Raw genomic sequence first — 11,227 nt, 5'->3', positions numbered from 1 at the left:
ATCATGTCAACACCATTGATAAAACTCGTTTTGGCATGAAAATCATTTTTTAAAAATTAGATTTTAAGTTTTTATCTCAAACTAATGTATTTTGTAAACTAATTTTTTAAAATATATTTTAAGTGATTGTCAAAGGCTATTTTTTAAAAAATGATTTTAGAAAAACACTTAGAAAGTTAAGTCAATTACATATTAGTCAATACTTCAAAATTTTGTAACAATTAAGTCCTTAAAATTTAATAAATATCAATTTAGTCATTGTAGTTTACTATTTATAACAACTTATTCTTAACATGAAAAGAGAATATATTGATATTTATGAATCAAGATCATTTGTAAATAATAAAGATGAACTCGAATGATAATAAAAATTGGAAATTAATTTAAATTGGGAGGTGCAAGAAAATTGTTGCATATTTAATATTTAGGTACGAAGACCACATTGTTACAAACTTTAAGGGGCCGTTTGGGGGAAGGGTTGGGTTATGGGGGTTAGGGTTATGATAAACCTAGTGTTAAGATAAACCTAGGATTATAATAAGATGTGCTTGTGGGAAGGGTTATGGAGGAAGTGTTATGATAAGATGTGTTTGGAGGAAGGATTATGAAGAAAGTGTTATGATAATGTTGTGAAGAAGGATTGAGGAAAAGTTAGAAGAAGGGTTAAGAAGTGTTGAAGAAAGGTTGAAGAAGGGTTAAGGAGTTAAAACTAGGGTTACATAACCCTTCCCCCAAACGGGGGTTGGATTACATAACCCTAACCCCCATAATCCAACCCTTCCCCCAAACGCCCCCTAAAAGTCTTTACCCATTTCAGTCGCATAATTAACTCAAGTTATGAAAAACAACAACGTAAACAAGTGGTCATCAAAGCATGAGCATGCCAATAATTATCGTCAAAATGAACCAATTGTTACCCTCCATGATTGACAAACACAAACTATTTAGAGCGTAAAACAAAACCACTAAAAAACAAAATTAATTACACTTGATTTTCTTTAAAGTATAAATATCTTGTCAAATACTCTATTTTTTTTATATAGTTTCTCTTAATTATGATTTTAATTAACAATTTCTTCTAAAAAAATTAATTATCAATTACAATTTTCAAGTATTTATAGTTAAAATTATTATTATTTCCACATTAATTAATTTTTATTAATATATTGTTCAACTAATTTATCTATTAAATTAAAAAAAAAAAACTTTTATGTGTAATTTCATAAATTAAATTCAAACATATTTTTTTGTCCATATAATATTGATAGCATTTCTCATGCACAATCAAACACCGTCATTTTTAATTTTCAGACATCTTATTCTCACATACTCTATTACCAAGCATATTTTATTTCCAGTCATCTATAAATCCTTAAATCAAACGACCCTTAACAGGTCAAACTATTGGAGACGTTGAGAAATAATAATTAATAAATTATAAATATGCCACGATAGTAAAAATCATTGATTAAAAAATAAATTTACCTCAATTACTAGAAGAAACTTAAAATATAATCCATATAATTTAATTAAAACCTCCTATAGCTTTAATAGCAGAACATAAATATAAGAATTCCATTAAACCATAAATATAAGAATTCTATTGAACCATAAAGACTATAGTCTAACTTCTAACCCTATAAAGACTAAATTCTAACTTTTACCCAAGAGACCAAATTTCTAATTTAATGTAATCTAAAATCCATGTTTAAATCGGATGTTTTCAGCTCGAATTGTAATATTAAACTCATTTCGTTTAGAGAGTTTTTGATTAAACTCTGTTCTCTATCATTTTTACTTTACATTTTTGTTCCCGCCCTCAATTCGACACATATTTCGACCCCTCTTTGATTTTCAATAATCTTGTTTACATTCCAACTCCCCAAATACTCCCTAATTGTTTACCTACAAGAAACACGAGACAGAATGGAATCGTTATAACTTACCTGCCCCCTTTAATGGTAGTTTCCTTGATGGGAAGCCAATGGACCTTTGATGGAAAGGCATTGGACCTCTTCCTTCACGAGCATTGCTATTCATAGGTGAAGGATCTCTCCTTTCTCTAGGCCCTGGGGGACCGTGATTTTGGGATGGACCTTGTGGCGAATAGTTTTGTGAAGCTATGAAATGGCGTCCATCTCCTTGCGTTGAACCCTGTTGATTGAAGGATGGATGACCTTGCCTATTCGATGTTGATCTAGGTACCCTCTCGTATCTTGGTTGATCAGATTGAATGGGTGGTCTTCTTGGTATAATGACTCCATTTATATATTTGTCTCCTGATTATTACAAAATAAAGTTGTAAACTTAGTATCAAAGCGAAATTTCATCATGAGGATATATGATAGAAGCAAATTTAGTCATTGTCAATTAGGACAGTTGCATACCTCCATACTCCTTGTTTACAAGATCGATGTAGGAATCAGGCAATATAAACACAACACCAGGTAAACCTAGTAAAAGAAATATTTAAGATCAGCATTGAACATGGCATCTGAAAGGTGTAATTAGATGTCATCAAACAACTACCACGAAATTTCCCTGATTCTTCTTTTGTCATCACAGCTTGAAACCCCTTGTACGTTGTAGTACTACAAGCATACATCTTCTGTTTTGCTTCTTCCAAACTGTTCATGGTTTGGGGAAAGAAGAATGTTAGACAAAAGCATAACTTTATCAAAATTAATCATCGTCTCAAAATACTAGACTAGAGCTGCAGCAGCTTCAAGTCATTTAAATGCAAGGAAAAAGGTAAGAAATGGTATGAAAATAGTAAAGATTAAACATTATAAGAAGATCATGCAACAGCAACAAACAAACAAACAAAGGAAGAGAAATGAAAACTCTACTTCTCTTACTTGGAATAATATATCAAGGTATACTCGTTAATATTCAACTTAATATAGTGGTTTCATATCTGTAGCATTTGTGTTGTGACTGAAAACTGCTTAGGAACAAAATTAATCATCCCAAAATACTATGGGGAATGCCATATAGATAAATCTCCTATCGACGTGTAGTGAATGAAGGCTTCAAAAACAAAACACGAATTAAGCATAGCAACACCTAGAGTCAGAATAAAGAAACGAGAAAACAAAATCCATATCAGAATATTCTACATTGAAATGGGTCCCAATCGAAGAACAGAATACTTACTAACACAAGTAATTGAAGAAACAATTCTAACAAAGCTGCGGCTCTCATGTAATAGAGAGTATGGAGGCAACAGAGGCAGAACGTAAGTTCACTTCTAAAAAGAACACAAAAAGTTCTTTTTTTCATTACATAAAAGAAATCAAACCTTATATTTAGGCCTTTCGCACAGGTTTCTTCGTAGGTACGAACCATCTCCTCAGGAGTGGGTTTTGGGTCCTTAGGAAATTCCATGATGATGAGCCAGTGGTGGTAATCGGCGCCCTCCAATACTAATGTATCGGACCCCACCTTGTCAATTTTGTTGTTGCTCCCAAATGATGACTGGGAATATGAAGCCATTGACGACGATATCAGCGGCCAATGTGGTGAGATCATAGGCAGAGATTTAGACAGTAACGGAACAGAAGGAGAGAAAATAGAGCGGCTGGTTTGACCAGATACTGCCGTATAGTGGTGGAAGGCGGAAAGAGCGGATAAAATGCGGCGGAGACGAAGTGAATGAAGTGCCATCACCGGTGCAAAAGCGTAATCGGAATGGACAAGAAACGAGACAGGTTGTTATTGCACATTTCCATTCATTTTTCAGTAGAAAAAGAAAGACCAAAAAACAAGAGAAAGTTGACAACTCTGAAGCACAGATATTCGAAGAAGACGATTCAAGTGGCGTGAAGTGATGAAGAAGTGAAGCTGACAGGAGAGAATACAACCAGCGGAAGTAGCACACCGGAGAGCAGGTGGGTCGCCGGAGAAAGTAAGATGAGATGGAGAGGACGAACAAAGAAGATGATCCCAGTGGAGAAGGGCGACGGACGTGGAGTGAACGAATTAAATTCTAGGGATTTGGGTTTACGATAAAAGTCACAATTGTCCCAAACTTTGCTAGTGAGGATCAATAGTTGGGTTATAGCTTGTGTTATCCAAATATAAACCACCTAGATTGATAGAGAAGAAAATAGTGAAAATCATAGATGATTGATATAAAATAGTAATAGCAGACTGAGTTTAGATTGTAGTTACAACAAGAAAAAAAATGTTTACAAATACTTAAAAAAAATCAATCCAAACGACACGTATATAATGTTTTAAAAAGAAAGATATATATCCAAAAAAGAAAACAATGTTGATGTGTATAACCTCCAAGAGTTTGTATCTTCTCCAAAAGCTAAGCTCTGCTACCAATTGCATATGTAAAACTATGTCATCGTAAACAAAGTTTTCGAAAATCCCAAAGGCTTTTCTGTAAAAGTGAAAAATTATACTCAAGCCTGATTGGTTTGTTTCCACTCGGGGATTTTTTTTATTAATCTCAATTTACTATACAAAGATTATTGTTAATCACTATTAACCAATAATTTCAATTTTAGATTATTGTTAATCACTGTTAACCAATAATTTCAATTTTGTGTTTAGAAACAATTTCATCAGCTGTATTTTTTCGGTTAAGTTGGTCAGCAGAATTAGTCGTGTGAGATAATCAACATAGTCACTTGAAGTTGGCTGCTGAAAGTGAATCAAAGGTGAATGTTGTAAGTCGATGAGATGGTCTTCGCTAGAGATGAAGCAGCATAGTGAACACCAAACCCTGTTGTTGGAGTCGATACTCGAAGCTGTTTAATGGAAAAAAAACAAAAAAATAAAGTGAAAAAAAAAAGAGATAAATAAAATGCACATAGAATAGAGTGCTTCAAAATTGTGTTATTTTTATTTAAGTGAAAACAGTACTTGTATTGAATGGTAAATAAAAACTAACCACCAATGCCCTAACAATATCAATAACACACGGACTTAAAAAATTTTCAACTATTTCACAAGGCCGGCTTTAAGTTCACAAAAACGTAGGAAAATTTGTACGGATGACTCAAATATTGAGCCTAAAATGCCAAGTGACCTGAAGTAAATAAAATATATATATATATATATATCTACATGACATGACTACAAGGAATAGGTACGTTAATAACCTAATTAGATAATCTTGAAGTTAATCGGTTTAAGTTAAGCATTATAAAATTATGTCATAAATCATTGCTACGCTATAATTAATTGAGGGAGAAGAATCAAGCTAAATCACGTAGGTCATATCCCAGATTCAAATGCAGTTCAAGCTCCTACAGAATAAAACAAACTCAAAAAAACCTTTCCCCAATTGTTCTTTTTTTTCTTACCAGCAAGAAACACGAGACAAAATGGAATGGCCCGTATCTTTTGTAAAGATCTCTTCATATTAAATATTCATACTGCCTCAGAATCTCCCCTGCAGAAATCAAAAGTTCTCGTTACTAAAATGTAAAAATAAACCACGTATTCACGTAGGCTTCAGGAGTGTTTTGGAAAGAGGGACACAACTATTCTACTTAGAATCAACAATAAAATGATAAGAAAAATCAATGGACCAAATCATTTAAACGTTTACCGTATAAGAATGCCATACTTGTTTGTTTCATGTTTGTCCACCAAAACTGTGGCTTCGTTGTTCTTCTAGCATGTTTCTTTGGTCATCTTGGAAAAACCTTGACCTTCGGTAGAGCTTGGATAAATCTGTCCTTGAACATAAGACATACCTGCTCCATGACCATGATATCCACCTTGCCCATATGGTCAACCCCGTGAGAGATTAAAGCCACTACCAAAATTTCCCTGACTTGGTGGAGACATATAATCTCTATCCTCTCCTTGAGACCAATAATTTCCTTGCACATGGTTATAACTACCGTGCCACCTTTGATGGTAGTTTATGTGATGAGAAGGCATGGAACATCTTCCCCCTTGATAAGAATCTCTTCCTACAGGAGCATAAGTGTTCATAAGTGAATGATCTCTCCTTTCCTCAAGCCCTGAGGTAAAGCCACTACCAAAAATACCTTGGCCTAGTGGAGGCATGTTATAGCTTACTTGCACCCTTTGATTGTAGTTTAGTTGTTCTTCACGCACGTTCCTTTGGTCACCTAGGGAGAATCTTTCACCTTCAGTAAAGTTTGGATAAGATCCATGGCTCTGTCCTTGACCATAAGGCGTTCCTGCTCCATGACTACAATATCCACCAAGCACATACGGTCCACCCTGAGTAGGATTAAAGCCACTACCATAATTACCCTGGCCTGGTGGAGGCACACGAACTCTTTGCTCTCTTTCATGCTGATAAATTTCTTGCACATCATGGTTATAACTTCCCTGCTCCCTTTGATTGTAGTTTCCTTGATGAAAAGGCATGGGACCTCTTCCTCCTTGATAGGAATCTCTTCCTTCGGGAGCATAATTGATCACAGGCAAATGATCTTTCATTTCTCCAAGCCATGGGCTAAAGCCACCACCAAAATTAACCTGGCCTAGTGGAGGTGTATAATCTCTCTGCTCCCCTTGAGGCCAATAATTTCCTTGTACATCATGGTTATAACTTCCCTGCTCATTGTAGTTTCCTCGATGAGAAGGCATTAGACCTCTTCTTACAGGAGCATACGTGTTCATAGGTGAATGATCTCTCCTTTCTCCAAGCCTTGGGGTAAAGCCACCATCAGAATTACCTTGGCCTAGTGGAAACACGTAATCTCTCTGCTCTCCTTGAGGCTGATAATTTTCTTGCACATCATGGTTATAACTACCTTGCCCCCTTTGATTGTAGTTTCCTTGATGAGAAGGCATTAGACTTTTCCCTCCCCGATAGGAATCTCTTCCTTCATAAGCATAAATATTCAAAGGCGAACGATCTCTCCTTTCTCCAAGCCGTGGGGTAAAGTTGCTATCAAAATTACCTTGGACCAGTGGGGGCACATAATCTCTCTGCTCTCCTTCAGGTTGATAATTTTCTTGCACATCATGGTTATAACTTTCCTGCCCCCTTTGATTGTAGTTTCCTTGATGAGACGGCATTAAACCTCTTCCTCCCTGATAGGAATCTCTTCCTTCAAAAGCATAAGTGTTCATAGGTGAATGATCTCTCCTTTCTCCGAGCCGTGGGGTAAAGCCACTATCAAAATTACCTTGGACTAATGGGAACACGTAATCTCTCTGCTCTCCTTGAAGTTGATAATTTTCTTGCACATCATGGTTATAACTTTCCTGCTCCCTTTGATTGTAGTTTCCTCGATGAGAAGGCATTAAACCTCTTCCTCCCTGATAGGAATCTCTTCCTTCAGAAGCATAAGTGTTTAGAGGTGAATGATCTCTCCTTTCTCCAAGTCGTGGGGTAAAGCTACTATCAAAATTACCTTGGACCAGTGGGAACACGTGATCTCTTTGCTCTCCTTGAGGCTGATAACTTCCTTGCAAATCATGGTTATAACTTTCCTGCCCCCTTCGATTGTAGTTTCCTTGATGAGAAGGCATTAGACCTCTTCCTCCATGATAGGAATCTCTTCCTTCAGGAGCATAAGTGTTCATAGGCGAATGATCTCTCCTTTCTCTAAGTCGTGGAGTAAAGCCACTATCAAAATTACCTTGGACTAGTGGGAAGACATAATCTCTCTGCTCTCCTTGAAATTGATGACTTTCTTGCAGGTCATGATTATAACTTCTCTGCCCCTTTAGATTGTAGTTTCCACGATGAGAAGGCATTAAACCTCTTCCTCCCTGATAGGAATCTCTTCCTCTAGTAGCATAAATGTTAATAGGTGAATGATCTCTCCTTTCTCCAAGCCGTGGGGAAAAGCCACTATCAAAATTACCTTGGACTAGTGGGAACACGTAATCTCTTTGCTCTCCTCGAGGCTGATAATTTTCTTGCAAATCATGGTTATAACTTCCCTGCCCCCTTTGATTGTAGTTTCCTCGATGAGAAGGCATTAGACCTTTTCCTCCTTGATAGGAATCTCTTCTTTCATAAACATAAGTGTTCACAAGTGAATGATCTCTCCTTTCTCCAAGCCTTGGGGTAAAGCCACTACCAAAATTACCCGGGCCTGGTAGAGGCACGAAGTCTCTCTGCGCTCCTTGAGGCTGATAATTTCCTTGCACAACATGGTTATAACTTCCCTCCCCCCTTTCCTGGTAGTTTTCTTGATGAGAAGGCATTGGACCTCTTCCTCCTTGATAGGAATTTCTTCCTTCAGGAGCACTAGTGTTCATAGGTGAATGATCTCTCCTTTCTCCGGGCCTTAGGGGATTGTAATTTTTGGGTGGACGTTGTGGCAAATAGTTTTGTGAAGCTCTAAAATGGTGTCCATCTCCTCGCTTAGAATCGCGTTGATTAAAAGATGAATTGCCTTGTGAGTTTGTCTCCGATCTAGTTGGCCTCTCATATCTTGGTTGATCCGGATTTCCATTACGATCTATGGGCTCCTGCCTTCCACCATATTGAGTGGGTGGTGGTCTTGGAACAATTGTTCCATTGATATATTTGTCTCCTGAATATTACAAAATAAAGTTGCAAATTCAAAGGTCATGACACGTTTAGTATCAAGCCAAAAATTCATCAGGAGGATACATCACTTGGTTAACTATAAAGCAAATTTAGTCATTGTCAATTTGGACAGTTGCATACCTCCATACTCTTTCTTTTCAGGATCAATGTAAGCATCAGGCAATATAAACTCAACACCAGGTAGATCTAGTAAAAGAAATATTTAAAATCAACATTGAACACGGCATCTGAAAGGTGTAATTAGACGTCATAAACAACTACCGCGAAATTTCTCTGATTCTTCTTCTGTCATCACAGCTTGAAACCCATGATACAAAGTCGTACTACAAGCATACATCTTCTGTTTTGCTTCTTCCACACTGTTCATGGTTTGGGAAAAGAATGTTAAAAGAAAGCATAACTTTCTCAAAATACTAGCGCTGCAGCAGCTTCAAGTCATTTAAATGCAAGAAAAAAGGTAAGGAATGGTATGAACATAGTAAAGAATAAACATTGCAAGAGGATCATGCAACAGCAACAAAACCAATATTCTCTTGAAGCATGTCATGGGTAGTTGTAGTTAGACTGAAGATACACCAATGTTCTCTTATTGTAGGACCGTTACATAGCCATGCAATATCAAAAAGTTAAGAAAACAAGATGATACATATCCTGAGGCAACATTAAAACTTGAACTCGTGAACTTACAAATATATGAACTATAATAGTTTAATCTTGTTACTGCTGATCCAGTCCATAGTGGGGAACGTAACAATTCCATAACCATTTCATCAACTAAACCCACTTACTCCAACAAAAAGCAAAAAACATAGGAAGCGAAATGAAAACTTCACTTCTCTTATTTGTAATAATATATCCAGGTTTACTCGTTAACATTCAATTTAAAATAGTTTGGAGTAATTTCGTACATCCACCATTTGCGTTGTGACTGAACTGTGAAGGAATCAAATTGATCCTAAAATAACATAGGGGACGTCATATAAATGTCCTTATGAACTTGTAATGAGTAAAGGATTGCAAAAAAAACCCCAAAGTATGCATAGCAACACCTAGAGTCAGAATAAACAAAAATGCAAATTAGAATAGTCAACATTCAAATGATTTCTAGGGAAAAAAACACGATTAATTGAAGAGACAACTCTAACGAAGTTGCGCCTCTCATGTACTATAGAGTATGTAGGCGACAGAGGCAGAATATAAGTTCCAAAACTCAAAGTTTTTTCAGAAGTTAAAAGAAATCAAACCTAATATTTAGGCCTTTGGCACAGGTTTCTTCATAGGTTCGAACCATCTCCTCTGGAGTGGGTTTCGAGTCCTTAAAGTCCATGGTGATGAGCCAGTGTTTGTAATCGCAGCCCTCGAGTATTATCTCGTCAGGTTCTTTTTTCCTCGCAAGTGATGACTGGGAATAGGAAGCGATTGACGACGATCTCAAGGGCCAACGTGGTGAGATCATAGCGGGAGACTTGGATAGTGACGGAGCGGAAGGACAAAATATAGAGTGGCGGGTTTGACTGGATACTGCCGCATAGCGGTGGAAAGCAGAAAGAACAGACAAAGTGCGACGGAGACGAAGTGAATGAAGTGCCATGATCGGTGCAAGACTGTAATCGGAAAGGACAGGAAACGAGACAGGTCGTTATTACACATCTCTGTTAATTTTTCAGTAGAAAAGAAAGACCAAAAAACAAGAGAAAGTTACCAACAACAAAGCACAGTGATTCGAAAGAAGAATTCCAGTGGTATGTCAGCCGTGAAACGAACGAAGAAGCGAAACTGACGGGAGAGAATGCGACCGGCAGTGCCGGCACGCCGGAGTGCCGGAAAGTCGTCGGAGAAAGTATGAAGATTCCGGTCGGACGACGGGCGTGAAGGAAACGAATAAAAAAGTAGGGTTTAAGGTTTTAGGATAAAAATCAGAAGAGAATTTAGCGGTTCGACCCATTTTAGGATTAAGAAAATGACAAATATCTCACTTTAATAAACTTTGGTCAATTAATCTTTGGCTAACATCATGTATGTGTGAATTGTGTGTGTGTGAAATTATCGATTTGTCCTTTCTTTCTTCTTAAGAAGTATCACGTGTACGAAAAGTGACTAATTTTGCGTTCTTCTGTCTCGTTGTTTCGCTCTCTTATGTTTCGATGAAATGCTCTTTAATGTCCGTCTCTTTCAACAACACTATGTGAATTGGGAATAATTTTGCTTTACAAAAAAAGGAAGAAGTTGGTAAAATTGCTTGAGATTATACTCCACACCTCAAACACAAACTATTATAACTCAACTTCTTGCCTCAAATGCTCCGTAATAGTGGGTTGTTTAAATAATTAAAATGTAGTCGGGATAATTGGTGAATAAATAAGTTTTGAAAAATGTGAATAATCGAAAACAAAAAAGAAATGAACTCGTGAAGCATTAACAAGAGTGAGAAAGATAGATGGATTGAAAATCGAAGAAAGGTATTGAGTTTTGTATTACAAATCGAGCCCAAAAATGCTCAATTCAAACAATACATTACAAGCTCGTCTTATTACAAGCCACTAAACACTCATGGTGGTCTTAGGAAAAAAAATGTTCGTTCAAAAATAATTTTTCATCTAAACACTTCTTTCTGTATTAAATTGTTTTAACTTTTGAATGATGTTTTCACATGGAAAAAAATGTTCTTTAGTGTTTAGGTTTTAAGTTTAATTTCTATTCAATTCATATGCTTAA

The 11,227-nt window shown here is 36.5% G+C and overlaps 2 protein-coding genes across 6 annotated transcripts; both read right to left on the bottom strand.

Moving 5' to 3' along the window:
- Positions 1-1,867: 1,867 nt before the first annotated feature.
- Positions 1,868-3,666, bottom strand: LOC103488864 (multiple organellar RNA editing factor 1, mitochondrial). The gene is made up of 5 exons (XM_051090886.1): positions 3,302-3,666; positions 2,530-2,627; positions 2,388-2,453; positions 1,947-2,279; positions 1,868-1,905 (listed from the first exon to the last, which is right to left on the bottom strand). The coding sequence occupies exons 1-5, from the start codon at positions 3,664-3,666 to the stop codon at positions 1,868-1,870; spliced, it is 900 nt and encodes a 299-aa protein (XP_050946843.1).
- Positions 3,667-4,409: 743 nt separating this feature from the next.
- On the bottom strand, positions 4,410-10,461 carry LOC103488862 (multiple organellar RNA editing factor 4, mitochondrial-like). 5 transcript variants are annotated; one of them, XM_017044754.2, is made up of 8 exons: positions 10,215-10,461; positions 9,757-10,116; positions 8,774-8,871; positions 8,633-8,698; positions 6,018-8,495; positions 5,570-5,939; positions 5,322-5,410; positions 4,410-4,763 (listed from the first exon to the last, which is right to left on the bottom strand). In XM_017044754.2, the coding sequence occupies exons 2-6, from the start codon at positions 10,101-10,103 to the stop codon at positions 5,755-5,757; spliced, it is 3,174 nt and encodes a 1,057-aa protein (XP_016900243.2). In that variant the 5' UTR covers positions 10,104-10,116; positions 10,215-10,461; the 3' UTR covers positions 4,410-4,763; positions 5,322-5,410; positions 5,570-5,754. The 5 variants fall into 5 exon arrangements, with proteins under 5 accessions (XP_016900243.2, XP_050947236.1, XP_050947237.1 ...); XM_051091279.1 differs by having other exon boundaries at positions 5,570-8,495; XM_051091280.1 differs by having other exon boundaries at positions 5,588-8,495.
- Positions 10,462-11,227: the final 766 nt, after the last annotated feature.

The sequence above is a fragment of the Cucumis melo genome, chromosome 10 (genome assembly GCF_025177605.1).
Source record: "Cucumis melo cultivar AY chromosome 10, USDA_Cmelo_AY_1.0, whole genome shotgun sequence".
Lineage (NCBI taxonomy): Eukaryota > Viridiplantae > Streptophyta > Magnoliopsida > Cucurbitales > Cucurbitaceae > Cucumis > Cucumis melo.
Note: the sequence above shows the minus strand (reverse complement) of the source record. Positions and strands in the feature narration are given on the sequence as shown.

Bases quoted from the DNA above. Each gene is read 5' to 3' on its own strand.
- LOC103488864 (XM_051090886.1), bottom strand. From the start codon at position 3,666: ATGGCACTTCATTCACTTCGTCTCCGCCGCATTTTATCCGCTCTTTCC. The intron at 2,454-2,529 runs GTAGTTGTTTGA...TTCTTTTACTAG, and splicing joins AGAATCAGGGAAATTTCGTG to GTTTACCTGGTGTTGTGTTT. The intron at 1,906-1,946 runs GTAAGTTATAAC...TGTTTCTTGTAG, and splicing joins ACTACCATTAAAGGGGGCAG to GTAAACAATTAGGGAGTATT.
- LOC103488862 (XM_051091279.1), bottom strand. From the start codon at position 10,103: ATGGCACTTCATTCACTTCGTCTCCGTCGCACTTTGTCTGTTCTTTCT. The intron at 8,872-9,756 runs GTTTGATTTCTT...AACCATGAACAG, and splicing joins GCCAAAGGCCTAAATATTAG to TGTGGAAGAAGCAAAACAGA. The intron at 8,699-8,773 runs GTAGTTGTTTAT...TTCTTTTACTAG, and splicing joins AGAATCAGAGAAATTTCGCG to ATCTACCTGGTGTTGAGTTT.